The sequence below is a fragment of the Piliocolobus tephrosceles genome, chromosome 2 (assembly GCF_002776525.5).
Source record: "Piliocolobus tephrosceles isolate RC106 chromosome 2, ASM277652v3, whole genome shotgun sequence".
Classification (NCBI taxonomy): domain Eukaryota; kingdom Metazoa; phylum Chordata; class Mammalia; order Primates; family Cercopithecidae; genus Piliocolobus; species Piliocolobus tephrosceles.
Window position 1 is genome coordinate 152,417,606 of NC_045435.1, and position 16,338 is coordinate 152,433,943.

Consider the following 16,338-nt stretch of genomic DNA (forward strand, 5'->3'; position numbering starts at 1 on the left):
GAGGTCTGGGTTGTGCCTTTGGAAGGGACTCTCTTGGCCCCTGGGGTACCTAGGGCCTCACAAAACTGGGGAGTAGGCTGGGCATGGTGGCTCACGCCTGTAATACCAGCACTTTGGGAGGCCGAGGTGGGCGGATCACGAGGTCAGGAGATGGAGACCATCCTGGTTAACATGGTGAAACCCCGTCTCTACAAAAAATACAAAAAATTAGCTGGGTGTGGTGGCGGGCGCCTGTAGTCCCAGCTACTCAGGAGGCTGAGGCAGGAGAATAGCGTGAACCCGGGAGGCGGAGCTTGCAGTGAGCCAAGATCATGCCACCGCACTCCAGCCTGGGCGACAGAGCGAGACTCTGTCTCAAAAACAAAACAAAAAAATACTGAGGAGTAGTCCAGGGGCATGTGATGGGTGGATGCGTGGGAGGTCTGTAGTGGACTGGGATCTTAATGGTCTCACTGTGTTTATCTCTGTGTAAAGACCAACCCTCACCTGACCTGAACTCTGGTTCCCTCCTGGAGCTGGGGGATGGATGAGAAGGGCTAGGCCGGAGCTGTCAGCAGCTCCTCGGTGCCCACTGTTTCTCTTGTCTTGTCAGTATTCTGTGTATTGCAATCCTGTCCTCTCAGCGGGCCCCACAGAGTCATACTTTTTCTCCCTGGCCTTCCAGCTCCCTCTCTTCCACCCAGTATGCCCACCTCCCTCTCCCTCGACTACCCCAGCCTCTGCCCAATCACAGCCTGCCCTCTACCCTTCAGAGGATGCCATCTATGGAGCTGGAGCTATTCCTATGGTCTCTCTGGGTCCACATGGCCTGACATGGCACTCCTTTCACCTCCTGCCCATCCAACGAAATTCTCTCTTCCTTTGAAGTTCTCTTTTCAGTAAGGCCTTCCTTGGCCCCTAACAGGATAGATCACCCTCCCCTGAGCCCTGGTCACATATTGCCTCTCTGTTATGGCCTCTCCATTGGTAACGTTTCTGCAGATGTGTTTCATCCTCCTGCTAGATCCTTGAGGGCAGCGTCAGCGGCTGAGTCAGCTTCACGTCCCAGTGGCACATGGTATGTGGGTGGATAGGGCTGCTTCCTGCAGGGGCTCCCAGGCAGGGGTTCTGTGGGTTCACAGTCCATCTCCTTAGGAGCCAAGCAGGATGGGGCCATCTCTTTGGACTGATGCCCCCGCCCCCCATTCCGTCCTTTGAGTCACTTCCTTTCTGAGGAGCCTTCCTGAGTGAGGGGGCTGAAGAGAGAAAAGAGAAGATGGGGCAATAGATAATCCTGATCTTTGGAAAATTTTGGAGGGGTGGGGAGAGAGGGTGAGGAAGGAGTTAAAAAGAGCTATCCGGACAGGTGCAGTGGCTCACACCTGTAATCCCAGCACTTGGGGAGGCCGAGGTGGGCGGATCACTTGAGGTCAGAAGTTTGAGACCAGCCTGGCCAACATGGTGAAACCCCATCTCTACTAAAAATACAAAAATTAGCCGGGCATGGTGGCGGGCACCTGTAATCCCAGCTACTCAGGAAGCCGAGGCAGGAGAATCACTTGAACCTGGGAGGCGGAGGTTACAGTAAGCCGAGATCTCGCCACTGCAGTCCAGCCTGGGCAACAGAGTGAGACTCTGTCTCAAATAAATAAACAAATAAGATATCCCTGTGCTTGGGACCAGCTGGATAATCATCCAGAGTTGGACTAGGCCCCCTAGATTCGCTCCTGACATTACCTTTGACAGTCTGATAAAAGTCCCAAACTCACTCCTAGGCGGGAAAACAACTGTGTATACCGACACCCAAGGTTTTGCACCCCATTTCCCCGGGTTCCAGAACCCCTGCCCCAGTGCCATCGTGAGACAGCCTCGGCCTCTGCAGACCACAGGTTAAAACTCCCCTGGTCTAGTCTTACACTCCGCTTAGAGATAAGAATCTTCAACCTCAAAGAGAAGTGATGCCTGCAAGGTCACAGCACTGACTGGGGGCCACCCTGGTCCAGAATCGGTCCGTGACTCCTGTGAGTGTCAGCCAGGCGACCTCTAGAGGTTGTTGTGCTGGTTTCTCTGCCTTCTCCTAGATTCCCCTCTGCTGATCTTTTCCCACCGAGGCAGCCAGTGGAAGTGGGAGGCTGCCTGGGCAAAGATGGAGAGCTGGGTCCTCTGGCTGCAGGGGGTGGGGATGAAACCCGGCCGAGACATGATCTCCCAGAGATCAGGGTGGGGAAGTTCAGGTTGCTGTGTCCTTCAGTGTAGCCTGGCAGAAAACAGGCAGGGGTAATGGACACCCTCCAGCAACTGGGAGGAAGCTGCAGGGACACTGCAGTGGTGGCAGCAGGCTCCCTGCCACGTCCTGTCAGGAGGTGACCTCAGTTTCTGGTGCCCAGTTCTGTGGGACTGGATGTTGCTGGGAGAGGTGGAAAGGGTGAAAGCTTTGTACTTACCTGAGTTAGAGGGAAAGAGGGGCTAAGAGGTGGGAAGGGAATAAAGGCAAAATGCCTTTAGGATGTAATTTGCAGTAATCAAATTACAAATTTGGCCGAGTCCTTCCTGTACCCAGACAGAGTATAAGTGAATCAACGTGGTACCTGGGAATTGCTGGCTTCCTGAGAGCATCAGTATTCTTGGACGTTTGTCTTTTGAACAGCATAGCGTTAAGTCAAACATGAATTCAAATCTCAGCCTCACCATTCATCAGCAGCTAATGGGACAAACTCCTGACTATCTCTCAGGCCACGGTTCTGGAGGAGTTGTTGGGGTCACAGAGCCTTCTGGAAAACTGCTGCAATCCCACCCTCATATTCTTGGTCACAGAGCTTTTCCACTTCAGTTTCCCCAAGTGGTTAATTACCCAGAATATTCCTAGGCTGGTGGACTCCCTGTCTCTCTGGGCTCTTCTGAAAATATCAGAACACACACTGGAACTCTTCCTACAGAATTATATTTGTATTTCTTGTTAGAACAAACAAGCATAGCTTAGGATAAGATGTTGGCACAGCTCCCTTCCCCTTGTCAGCATTCTGATTGTAGGCATACGTGTCAACCCACTCGGGAAGGTTCAGTCTCCTTCTCCGGCTGCAGTGGTTTCCCTGGGGTCCTGGCCGGATCCCTCCCCTGGGGTCATTTTATTTCCTGCCCTTCTGTATTTGTGAACTGTGTTCCCAGCCCCTGGCTGCCACAGATGTCATACTACCTGACACCAATGACTGGCTGGCCTCCAAACCCACCCCCTGCTATTTTCCTAGAAGAAGGGATCCTTACTTATTTCCCTTCTCAGTCCCCATGTTTTCTTCTCTTTCCTCACTTCCTGTTGGATGGCTCTTGCTCTGGTGCTTTTCTGCCAGCCAGAATGTGACTTTTGCCCTTTTCCAAAGACTGTTTCTCTCCAATTAGTCTGCATTCATTCATTCAATCATCAAACACTTTCCATGCCCCTACTTTGTGTAAGCCCTGGTGGATGAAAACAGGCACTAGCCCTGTCCTTGTGGAGCGACATTCTACTGGAGATCAACCTTGATGGAATAATTCTGTAGTATATAGAATCACAAACAAAGAGAAGTGCTGTGAAGAAAAGGCATAGGAAACCATGAAATTGTATCCCAGATATACATGACAGAGTCTGAGGATTCAAAAAGACTTCCTTCAGGAAGTGATGTTTGGACCCAGATCAGAAGGGAGTTGAGAGGCAGCTGGGGAGGGATGGAGGATGAAGGGAGGATGATCGGCAGGGGGATGGCCCAGTCAACCTTGGTGCAAATTGGAATCATCTTGAGAACTTTTAAAAATATGGATGCCTGACCAGGCGCAGTGGCTTTCACCTGTAATCCCAGCACTTTGGGAGGCTGAGGCAGGTGGATCACTTGAGTTCAGGAGTTCGAGACCAGCCTGGACAACATAGTGAAACCCTGTCTCTACTAAAAACACAAAAATTAGCCAAACGTGATGGCATGTACCTGTAGTCGGAGGCAGAGGTTGCAGTGAGCTGAGATTACACCACTGCACTCCAGCCTGGGCAACAGAGTGAGACTCCGTCTCCAAAAAAAAAAAAAAAAAAAAAAGATGCCTTATGCTAAAGTGGTTAAAAAAAACTTTTTAAAAAAATAAATACGTAAAAGTATGGAGGCTGCCTAGGTTCAGTTTAGTTTTCAGAAGTCTTGACAGAGTTGGTCTGGGCATCATCAGAGCCTTTAAAAACCAAGGTACTACCCTCACAGCTCTTCCGCTTAGGTAGGGAGCACACTTTCCGATCACGTCTTTTCAAGACATGTCCTCACTTCTTCAGCACCAGGGGAGGTTAAATGGACTGGGCATATAGTAACGTTCTATTTTCTTCCAGAAGAAATGAAAGAAACCCACACTCAGAAATTCCTCTGTAAAGATCCTACATTGGCCGGGCGAGGTGGCTCACGCCTGTAATCCCAGCACTTTGGGAGGCTGAGGCGGGCAGATCACTTGAGGTCAGGAGATCGAGACCAGCCTGGCCAACATGGCAAAACCCTGTTTCTACTAAAAATACAAAAATTAGCCAGGTGTGGTGGCACACATCTGTAATCCCAGCTACGCAGGAGGCTGAGGCAGGAGACTCGCTTGAACCTGGGAGGCAAAGGTTGTGGTGAGCCAAGATTGCACCACTGCACTCCAGCCTGGGCAACAGAGCAAGACCCCATTTCAAAAAAAAAATATATTCTATATATAAGAAAAACAAAAGTTTTTTAAAATAATAAAAGTTAACAGTCAATAATGTGTTTGTCAGCAAGAAGCCCTCTGTTAATAATAGTCTAAACAAATAAGGCATTGTTTTTCTCCAATAAGGAAATCCAGAGGCAGACAGTAACTGGCTTTGATTCAGCCTCTGACTGTCACTGTCAGGGCCCCAGGCCCCATGAGCCTTTCCTGCACGTTGGCTTATCTTCTCATGCTTGTGACTTCCTGGTTGCAACATGGCTGCTGCAACACCAGGCATCTTGCCTGTCTTCAAGGCAGGAAGGAGGGGGAAACTGTCTCCTACCAGCTATTTTTCTTCCCTCATCTCCTCCATGTCTTGGATCAAAAGCATCTCTTTGAACCTCTCCCTCAGGCATTCCCTGATATGCTGTGGACTTTAACCTTTTTTCTGTTGCAAAGGTCACTCACATCTCCCTGGGTAGTTTGGTCTTATCTTCCTTGGCTCTAAACACAGCAGTCTGTTGCTTCCTAGGACAACTTATAATGGGACCCAAAGGGGAAAGAGGATTTCCCGGGCCTCCAGGAAGATGTCTTTGTGGACCCACTATGAATGTGAATAACCCTTCCTACGGGGAATCCGTGTATGGGCCCAGTTCCCCGCGAGTTCCAGTGGTAAGGCTTTCTGGGAGAAATCTGGGGTGGTTATCCGTGAGGACCTCTCACCTGATCCTTAGGGGGCTTTGTGAAATCCTTTCAGTAAAACTTTTTTCGTGACTCCGGGTACATGCTCATTATAGGAAATTGGAAAATATGAGAAAATCAAAAGAGGAAAACCAAATTGCCCATTTGATTGTGAGTCCATTTTGGGGTATTTTCTTTGTCTTATTAAAATCTAACTTTTATATGGTTGAGATTATATTGCATACAAATGTTGTACTTTCGGCTGGGCACAGTGGCTCACGCCTGTAATCCCAGCACTTTGCAATGCTAAGGCGGGCGGGTAACAAGGTCAGGAATTCGAGACAGCCTGGCCAATATGGTGAAACCCTATCTCTACTTAAAAATATATAAAAAATTAGCAGGGTGTGGTGGTGCACACCTGTTGTCTCAGCTACTTGGGAAGCTGAGGCAAGAGAATCGCTTGAGCCCAGGAGGCAGAGGTTGCAGTGAGCTGAGATCGCACCACTGCACTCCAGCCTGGGTGACAGAGCGAGACTCCATCTCACAAAAAAAAAAAAAGTTGTACTTTGTTATCTTAGTTGAAATCCTGCCGTGTTTCCACACTCTATAAATAACATTTTAAACTTTTTATTAGAGAAAATTTCAAATACATATAAAAGCAGAGCAAATAGTGTAATGAACCCCTATGTACCCTTCACCCAACTTTAATAATGATCAATTCATGGCGAGCCTGTGTCCTTGTTTTCTCTTTATGCCCACTCACTACTGCCCATCCTCTGTTGGATTATTTTGAAGTAAACCTTGGACATCAATTCATCATAATCATCCATCCAGTGTGGTTGTGCTACAATTTACTTAACCAGTGTTGGTGTTTAACCAACCTATTGCTTATTGGCCACCCCCAAGCTTTTTACTAATGTAAATAATACTGTAAAGAACATCTTTGAGTAGGATAATTTTAAGAATCACTTCCAGATGTCAAATTATTTGACTATATGACATTGTCTTTTAATTTAAATCTTGGGAACATTTTAAATATTTAAAAATGTTAAATCCAAGGCCGGGCACGGTGGCTCATGCCTGTAATCCCAGAACTTTGGGAGGCCAAGGTGGGCGGATCACCTTGAGGTCAGGAGCTTGCAACCAGCCTGGCCAACATGGCAAAACCCCGTCTCTACTAAAAATACAAAAATTGGCCAGGCGTGGTGGTGCACACCTGTAATCCCACCTACTCAGGAGGCTGAGGCAGGAGAATTGCTTGAACCCGGGAGGCAGAGGTTGCAGTGAGCCAAGATCGTGCCACTTCACTCCAGCCTGGGCAATAGTGTGAGACTCCGTCTCAAAAGAAAAGATAAAAGAAAAAAAATGTTAAATCCGAGTGAATATTTTAGTTTCAAACTTAGACATTAGGAACTGAATTGAGAAGGTGAGGGAATCAAGACACTGCTCTCACTGCAGAAGGAATGCTAGAGTGTAGTGTGCACACTCCTCTTCCCACTGTTGAGCAGCCCGAGGATAGTCTGTTTCCTCCTCCAGCTTTTTCCCTGCCCCCTGCAGAAGTGTTTTCTGGAATCCTCACCAGTGTGTTCTCTGGCAGATTTTTGTGGTCAACAACCAGGAGGAGCTTGAGAGGCTCAACACCCAAAATGCCATTGCCTTCCGCAGAGACCAGAGATCTCTGTACTTCAAGGACAGCCTTGGCTGGCTCCCCATCCAGGTACCCCCAGGCCATCACCTCAGGACATACTCCCTGCCCAGGAGAGAGATGCATCCATTAAAGGAAGGGAAGGCCACCCCACTGGGCCTGGGGAGGGCTTTCTGTAGTCTGTCCGCATGGGAGGGCTGAGCATCCTCCCTCAAACTGTTTCTGAGCAGCCCTCCATTCCCCCACCCTGACCCCCAAATAGAAGCCCCTCTCTGAGTCAGGGCTCCAGGGGGTCTCCACATCCCTGCGTGCCAGGTTGCTGTCTTGATCTGACCCAGCATTTAACCAGCTACAGAGCTCTGGGCGACAGGAAAGGGGTACCTTTCCCACCCCTGGGAGGAAGTCAAGGCATGCCCCCAGCAGTGCCATTGGACCCGGCACAAATGACCTCCCTGCCTGCGGCTGCCTTGGTATGCCATGCTCCAGTTAATGCTGTGTGCTTCTTTGGCCAGCTGACCCCTTTCTATCCTGTGGATTACACTGCAGACCAGCGCGGCACCTGCGGGGATGGGCTCCTGCAGCCCGGGGAGGAGTGTGACGATGGTAACAGCGATGTGGGTGACGACTGCATCCGTGAGTGAGGCCCAGCCCAGGAGGACCTGAGGCCTGAACAGCAGGGGGGTGGGACTCGGGGCCAGCCCTGGACACCAGCTGTGGTGCTTTGGGACCTTTCTAGAGCCAGAGAAGGGTGTATCCAGGCTGCCTTGTGCCACCCACCCCAGCCCCTGCTGCCCCAATTTCAGCCCAAATGTTAACTCTTCCACCACCCAAGCACCTCACCAGAGGTGGATGTCAAGGATCCTGCCCCCAGTTAGGCCTTCTTTATCTCAAAATGTAGATACCAGATCCTCCCAGTCCTCCATCTTAGCACAACCCATGTTACAGGTGCAGAAGATAAAAGTGATGGGCTCTCACTTTGCATGGCGGAGTGAAAGGCAAAAGGGAGAGGCCAAGAATCTGAATGAGGGCTCATTTACCAGGTAGAGAGAGCTCTAGTAGCAAAGCCCTCCACAGGGGAAGCTGGGCCAGCCAGAGCTGCCATCACCCTTGTGGGCTGCTGCCTTAACTGGTGGGCAGCAGGCTCTGGAGGGCTTGCTTTTGTTGTTGTTGTTTTTTTTAATCAAGTAACAAAACCAGGAGGTGTGGTGGAAAGCATGAGCTTTAGCATCAACAGAGGTTGAATGCAGGCCCTGAGAAACCCCAACCACCCTCAGGCTCCAGGCAGAGGCCACATGATGGGTGGGGTAATGGGGGGCAATTTACAGCTCTGAGCCTCACTTTCCTTGCCTGTAAAATGGGTATGATGTGCTGGCTGCTCAAGTCCCTAGAGATCCTGTAAGCTAACATGTGCAGGAATTATCTGGATATAGTAAGGGTTCAACCACCATTCCCTGAATTCATTTAGGGCTTGTGGTTTAAGCCCCTCCTGTAAAGAGCCAGGCTGGGGCTCAGGGCTTTATGTGTGTGGATGCAAAGTCATGGTCCTTGCTCTCAAGAAGCTCAGGGGAGGCTGGGCACAGTGGTTCATGCCTGTAATCTCAACTCTTTGGGAAGCTGAGGTTGGAGGATCACTTAAGCCCAGGAGTTTGAGACCAGCCTGGGCAACAGAGCCAGACCCAATCTCTACAAAAAAATTAAAAATTAAAAAAATTAGCCAGGCCTGGTGGTGTGCACTTGTAGTCCCAGCTGCTTAGGATGTTGAGGTGAGAGGATGATTTGATCCCAGGGGTTCAAGGCTGCAGTGAGCTGCGATTGCACCACTGCACTCCAGGCTGGGAGACAGAGCGAGACCCTGTCTCAAAAAAAAAAAAAAAAAAAAAGTTCAGGGGAAGGATGACAGGCAGAGTGGGTGGTGGGAGATGCTGCTGACTGTCTCAGTGTGGCCGAACTGTCTCCTGATCGCTCCAGGGATGGCATCCCGTAGAAGGCTGGCCCTGCCCAGAGTCCCTTCTGCCTCTGGTATACAGTGTCAAATAGGAGCTCTCACAGTGGGAAGGAACTAATGGACTCTGCCTGCCCTGTGAAAACGAAGCTGGGGTCCATACTCCAACACCCTCCCATCGTGTGAGAGCAGAGGTCTTTGCTGAAGATCCTGTGGCTCCCCAGCGACACAAGGCTGGGCTCACCAGTGTCACGCAGAAGCTCTCTGTTGACAGATGAGAGCCACCACGTACCCTCACTGGGGCTCAGCAGTCTCCCAGTCCTCAGGCCCGGGACCCCACAGTGGCTTTATGAGGCGGAGGTCATGTCAGTGTCCCAGTTTTGCAGATAATGACCTGGAGTCTCCCCACCCCTCAGCTAGTAAGTGGTCAGGTGGGGCCAGAGCCAGGGTCTCCTTCTTGTCCCATGGCACATCAGTGTGGGACCAGAGCCTGAGGGCAGTCCCTGGAGGAGTGTGAAGCCTCATGGAGGTCAGTTCCTTAAGGGGTGCAGCACTTAGGGTGGATCCCTTGGGCTGCATGGTCCTTACAAGCTGAGGCAAGCCTGTCGCCTCTGCTGCTTCTCAGCACTGCACCTCCTTATGTCCCCTCAGGCTGTCACCGTGCCTACTGTGGAGATGGTCACCGGCATGAGGGTGTGGAGGACTGCGACGGCTCTGACTTTGGCTACCTGACGTGCGAGACCTATCTCCCTGGGTAGGGATGACTCCTCTCCATCTCTCTCCTCCCTCTTTCTCCCTCCCTCCTCTTTGCTTTCCTTCTTTCCTTCACAAATATTTTGTGTTCCTCTCCACTTTGTGGTGCCTTCTAGACACTGAGGTATGGTGACGAATGACACAGCACGTGCTCCCTGCCCACCACGTGCCCTCTTGGTCAGCACTGCCTGCATGCCACTGAGGCTGAGCCACAGCACCCACAGCCACCTGCTCTGTCCAAGGCCCAGAGGGGAGCTGCGGTGTCTGTGCTCAGCTGCTGCCATGTATGAGCAGCCCCCAAACCCAGTGGTCACCGTGACTGCTTAGTCTCCTGGGCTGTGGGCCGAGGTGGGGAGCCCAGTGGAGAGTAAAGGTCTCAGGGCATTTCCAAGAATCGACGTGTCTACCTAACCTGACTTCCCTGGAACACCCTCAGGCGTGCCTGTGACTGCAAGTGAGATCAAATCAGTCTTTGTATCTAATTTTGCAAGCTCGTGGCCCCTCCAAGAAAGTACTCCCTCTGAGGACCCCTCTAGTTATTTCTGAGAATCCTCAGTGGCTATTTATGTTGCTCAGGACAAGTATTCTAGTGTCCTGGCTCCACGCTGGCACCTGCCAAACCAACTGAGGGCCACCGCCGCATGAGTTGCTGATTCCATGCCCAGATTGTAACCGCTGGGCTCCTTCCAAGGTGCAGAAGGTACATGTCTCCCCACTCCTTACAGAACCAGAGTTGTACAAAGTTCTCAGGAAAATGGGGAGGCCGTTCCTTCCCACCCAGACCATGCCCTGCTCTTCCCTGGGTTCCAGAGTGGATCTACTGGTGCCTCTGATCTCTTCTGTCCTTGAGTCCAGTCTTTTCAGCTTTTGCTCCCATCACATTTTCTCTTGTAGACTCAGACCCGGACTCTTGGCAGGGCTGGGGAGCCACGCCTGTCTTTCCATTGCCCGCTCTCTGCTGTCTCTTCCAAGGGGGTCTCCTAACACTCGCATATTAGCATGTTCAACCAGGCTGCGAAAACTACAGACCTGTAGTCTCCCCCGACTCCAAGCCTGTTTAGGCTTGGCCAGGACCCCACTCCATGCATGTGTCTGTGTGCAGCGCTCCTCTCCCTGAAGGAAGGAAGGCCCCTGACAGGCCTCTGCCAGAGACTTGGCTCTTCATGGCTCCACAGAGACAAATGAGTATAGACGATCAGATATGGAGTGCAGGATCGAGTAGAGCCCAGGGCTCCCCCACGCTCACTGTGGTTACACAGCTACACCCCAGAAGCCTCACAGGGACGCTTGAGACTGTGCCTGTGAGGTTTAACACCCTGTCTCGGATAATCATCCGGGCCCACAGAGGTATAAGCTGCACTGTCCAAGATGGTAGCCCCCACTCACAGGCCGCTGTTCAAATGTAAAGTAATTATAAGTAAACTTAAAATGCAGTTACTCAAGCCAGGTACTGTGACTCACACCTGTAATCCCAGCCCTTTGGGAGGCCGAGGTGGGCAGGTCACCTGAGGTTGGGAGTTCGGCACCACCCTGGTGAACATGGTGAAATCCCGCCTCTACTAAAAATACAAAAATTAGCTGGGCTTGGTGGCGCGTGCCTGTAATCCCAGGTACTTGGGAAGCTGAGGCAGGCCTGGGAGGCGGAGGTTTCAGTGAGCCGAAATCATACCACTGCACTCCAGCCTGGGGGACAGAGCAACACTCCGTCTCAAAAAAAAAAAAAAAAAAAAAAAAAAATGCAGTTATTCAGTCACAGTAGCTGTATTTCAAGAGCTCAATAGTCACATCTGGCCAGTGGCTTCACAGATACAGGACATTTTTGTCGGTAGGGTGCATTGTAACAACAGTACTGGAAACCTTTCAGGCCTCGACAAGGGGGTGATTCCCTCATAGATGCTGTGCTAAGAGCAGGGCAGACCACCTCCTTCCACCCAGGCCCCTAGCTGGAGCTCCAGGCAAAAATCCCAGAGACATGATTCAACTCCCCCAGCCCTCTCACTCCAAATGAGAATGGGGGAAGTTTTTATAGAACCACTGACCCTTGGCCACTGTTTGATGAGGTTTGACTGGGAATCACCAGCATATAAGAGGTGGCCTTTTAGAACGTGTCTTTGCCTCCTTCAGGTCATATGGAGACCTGCGATGCACCCAGTACTGCTACATCGACTCCACGCCCTGCCGCTACTTCACCTGAGGGCCATGAGGAGAAGGTGGGCTGCGCCCCACAGAACTGGCAGCAGCTTCTCCACCGTCATCAACCTGGCCATGTCCTGGCCCCATCTCCACCCACCTTTGTGTGACAAAAACAAGGACAAATTCCTGCTACTAAGACATGCTGTTAACTCAGTCTGACTGGAAGAATTTAGGACCACTGCATCCTGTCTTAATCCAAGGTACTGGAAAACCTTCCACATGCCCAACCTGAGACCTGTTCCCCATCGCTACCGTCCGGCCGAACAACCGGCTACAATGCTCTTCCTCTTCTGGAATGTCGCTGACCCAGGCCGCGGACTTGGCTGAGCACTGTTAGACACACATAGACCTGCAGGCTGTTTTAGTACGTTTTGATCTCTTTGGGGAATCTGGAGTACAGGCCTCTCCGCCCCTGACCTCCAAAACGAGCAGGCACTCTCACTCACCCTGGGCAGCTCGCTGTCGGGTCTCTCTAGGCCTATGAACCACAAAGCAGGGAAGTGGGCACATTCTCTCAGGGTGGCTCACAGCATTGAACCTGCCACAGGACCCCAGCCCAGCCTGACATGGATGTGGCTGCCCAGGAAGAGACTTAACTGTGAAAAAGTACTGAGAACCCACCTGACCCAGGCTTGCCCCAAGCAGAGGACAGAGAAGACGCTCCTCTTCTCAGTGTTTCCCAAAGGGATGGCTCTTGTGGTTCAAAATCTCCGGCACCACCTTGACCTCTTGGCTCTCTCTGCACTTTGGCCCTGTCTCAAAAATGTCCCTCATGTCCATTTCCTGTCCAGAAGACTCACGAGGACTGTGTGACCTGCACAAGGCCACACCTGGGCAGGCTGTTGCTGTCTCCTTGGTCCTTAGGCAGATACTTCCCTGGGTCCCCCATCTAGGGCCAGCTGCAGAGGGCTTCTCTCTAGGCAGAGCGTTCCTGGCTGGAGCTCTACTTCCTTGCCTCCTGCTGACCCCTGACAGCGTCCCGTGGCGTTTCTTTCCTGTCTGCATATTGCATAGCCTTGTCCTCCTGTGTGCCTGAGCTCCTCCCTTTTCAATAAGATTATTAGTCCTGCATGTCTGATGTCTGTGAGCTGCCTTTCATCACCATTTTTCCTGAGTGGGGCTTAATTTTATTTTGGAAAGATATCTCCAAGATGAGGTCCACCCCCACAGCAGATCTCAGGTAGAAATTGCCCATTTGTTACCAGCTGGAGGGACACCCCTGGGTTTTTGCACAAAGCTATTTGATGAGCCTGAGCCTTGGGGACTCAGCAGGCTGGAGCTTGGGGCCTGGTGGACCATCACCTGGTGTCTGTAAGTGGACCCAGTCTCCCACAGGTGATATCAACCTGAGGGTGGCATCTTTAGAGGCAGGCACATGGGCAGCCCTGTTCCCTTCGCCTCTACTGCAAGGCCTGGGGAGATGCTGTTTTCATGCTGCTTCCACCAACACACTGGGGTTTCCGGATGGAAATAAAAAAATAAAGGCAGTTCATTTCCCCGCTGTGGCTCTCTCTTCCGTTGGGGGTTATGGGGGGCAGTGTCTCAGCATTGCCAGATGGAGTGAGGAGTCTAAAATCAAATCTGCTTCTCAAACTCTGTGGAGGGTTCTGGAATGTGGACGCATTCCAGCTCCCTCAGGCAAAAGGGAGGAAACAAATCCAGAGAGGTCAATGGACTTGCCCGGGGTCACAAAACCCAGTCTTGCTAGGCCAGCCCTGTCCTCAGCCCTAGTTTTAGGACCTTGTTTAGGATGGAATGGAGGGCTAGTACTATTCCTGGACCTGGCCAAGAGAGGCCCTGTCCTGGGTCCCAAGGCTGGAGGGCCCCACCCTGGCCCTCCTCTGTCCATGACCCTCTCCACAGGGCGAGGTGTCTGTGTGGCCAAAGTGACACACCCGCTGGAGCTTGCACGCCCCACTCCCGGACCATGCTCCAGGCACCTGGGAAACCACAGATCCCCCACCCAAGTGGTCTTCAGCCTGCTTCCTGGACCTGCAGCCCTCTTGCCCATGTCTGTCCTCCTGAGTGTGACCTGTACACATGCAGGCCTGGGGGTGACCAGCAAAAAGTTGTTTGTAGGAATTATAGATGGGGCTTGGAATGTGGGCTGGGGTTTCCTCATGGACAACACATGAGGCCCTTCTTAGTGTGGGATGGGCCAGGGGTAAAAACAGAAGGGGATCTGGCTGTGGGATGGACCCTCCTCTCCTCTTGCTACCACAGGACTTTGTGGAATCTAAAATTCCAGATTCAAACCTGGTCTTCCATTCTTTATGAAAGTATCCTTTTTGAGGGAAGCAGAACATATTGAATCGTTTAGTTGGGAGTGGTGGTATGTGCCTATAGTCCCAGCTATTTGGGAAGCTGTGGCGAGACATCACTTAAGTCCAGGAATTTGTATTCGTCCATTTTCATGATGCTGACATACCTGAGACTGGGCAATTTACCAAAGAAAGAGGTTTAATTGGACTTACAGTTCTGTGTGGCTGGGGAAACCTCACAGTCATGGCAGAAGTCACATCTTACATGGATGGCAGCAGGCAAAGAGAGAGAATGAGAAAGAGTTTGTGCAGGGGAACTCCTCCTTTTAAAACCATCAGATCTCATGAGACTTGTTCACTATCATGAGAACAGCACGGGAAAGATTTGCCCCCATGATTCAGTTACCTCCCACCGGGTCCCTCCCACAACATGTGGGAATTCAAGACGAGATTTTGGGTGGGGCACAGCCAAACCGTATCAGGTGGCATGTGCCTGTAGGCCCAGCTACTTGGGAGGCTGTGGAGAGAGGATCACTTGAGTCCAGGAATTCAAGGCCAGCCTGGGCAACACAGTGAGACCCTCCCCCAACTCCACCTCTAAAAAAACAAAAAGCAAAACAACAAAAATAGTCTGTTATTTGATTATAATGTAAATACCTAGACATTTGGTGTGTGAGTGTCCATATATACTCTTTCCTGGACCCTGAAATATTAGAGATGGGCCTAGGGATCATGCCTGTAATCCCAGCACTTTGATAGGCCAAGGTGGGTGAATCGCTTGAGCCCAGGAGTTCGAGATCAGCCTGGGCAACATGGCAAAACCCTATCTCTATAAAAATCAGCAGGGTAGGGTGGCGTGCACCTGCAGTCCCACCTACTTGGGAGGCTGAGGCAGGAGGATCACTCGGGTCCAGTAGGTTGAGGCTACAGTGAGCCATGATCACACCACTGGACTTCAGCTATTTCAAGGGATGGTTCTGAAAGGCTCAGGACATGAAAGGATTCAAAGTCACATGTTTTAAGAATATGTGTAATAGTAGTAATTCTGGCCCTTTGGCATTTTGAAATTGAAAGATGAGAGATTGGGGAAGATGGGCAGCTCCCAGCCCTTCCCTGAAATCCTAACTGTGAGGTAGGGAGCTGGTTCAGAAGTGGGTATGCTGCCCAGGGAGCCACAGAGTTGGTATCCAAGAGCTCATCTGTGCCAGGTAAATGTGTCCTGAGATAATCTGCTGGTCCAGGAGGAAGTTGGGGTGCTACTATGAATGTGGAGGGAAGAACACTGAACAGGGGTACAGGTATCTGGTTGATCACTTCTCATGATCTCAATTTCCTCATCTGAAAAAGACTTTCAATAAGGGCTGAGTTTTCTTCCAACACTAACAGATTGTGGGTGTGATGCCTGCCCTTCAGCTTTGACAGAACATACCCTAGGAGCAGAATGGATTCCCTTAGCTGCTCCTGAGGCTGTCACATGGGGTGGCTTAGAATAAGACAGGGGCTCAGAGATGCAGTTGGTCACCAAAGAAGGCTATGCCAGTCCATATGCTTTCATTGGCAAGAACAGAATATCCAATCTGAATACCATAAGGTGGTATTTATTGGTTCATATAACCAACAGTCCACTGTGGTGGGGTGGAGATCAGGCATGGTTCAATCAAGGTCCTCATTTTATTCCTGTGCTATCCTCTCAACTACTTGAACCTTTCCATTAATTTGATCCTTAGGGTGGATCCTTAGGGTGTTGACTGCTGCAGTTTCAAGCTTATATCTGCACCCTGCAAAATCCGGAGGAAGAGACAATGCGTATTCCAGTGGCTCTCAAGAAATTCCTTTCCAGCCAGGCATGGTGGCTCATGCCTGTAATCCCAGCACTTTGAGAAGCCAAGGTGGGTGAATCGCTTGAGCCCAGGAGTTCGAGATCAGCCTGAGCAACATGGCGAAACCGTATCTCTATAAAAAATCAGCTGGGTGGGGTGGCATGCACCTGCAGTCCCACCTACTTGGGAGGCTGAGGCAGGAGGATCACTTGGGCCCAGTAGGTTGAGGCTACAGTGAGCCATGATCACGCCACTGGACTCCAGCCTGGGTTACCAAGTGAGACCCATTCTCAAAAAAAAAAAAGAAAAGAAAGAGAACATATTTTCTCGAACTCCCCAGCAAACCAAGGAGGCTCATAGCCGGTTTCTGAACCAATTTCTATTGGTCAGGAGAATGGC

At 50.9% G+C, this 16,338-nt stretch overlaps 1 protein-coding gene across 1 annotated transcript in view; it reads left to right on the plus strand.

Annotated features, from left to right (window-relative positions):
- Positions 1 to 13,357, plus strand: part of COLQ (collagen like tail subunit of asymmetric acetylcholinesterase) — a 71,031-nt gene extending 57,674 nt beyond the window's left edge. The window contains exons 13-17 of the mRNA XM_023207385.1: positions 5,177 to 5,316; positions 6,923 to 7,042; positions 7,483 to 7,603; positions 9,564 to 9,666; positions 11,790 to 13,357. Of these exons, the coding sequence (XP_023063153.1) occupies positions 5,177 to 5,316; positions 6,923 to 7,042; positions 7,483 to 7,603; positions 9,564 to 9,666; positions 11,790 to 11,859 (554 nt within the window). The 3' untranslated portion in view covers positions 11,860 to 13,357. The remainder of the gene's footprint in view (positions 1 to 5,176; positions 5,317 to 6,922; positions 7,043 to 7,482; positions 7,604 to 9,563; positions 9,667 to 11,789) is intronic.
- The last annotated feature ends 2,981 nt before the right edge of the window (positions 13,358 to 16,338 follow it).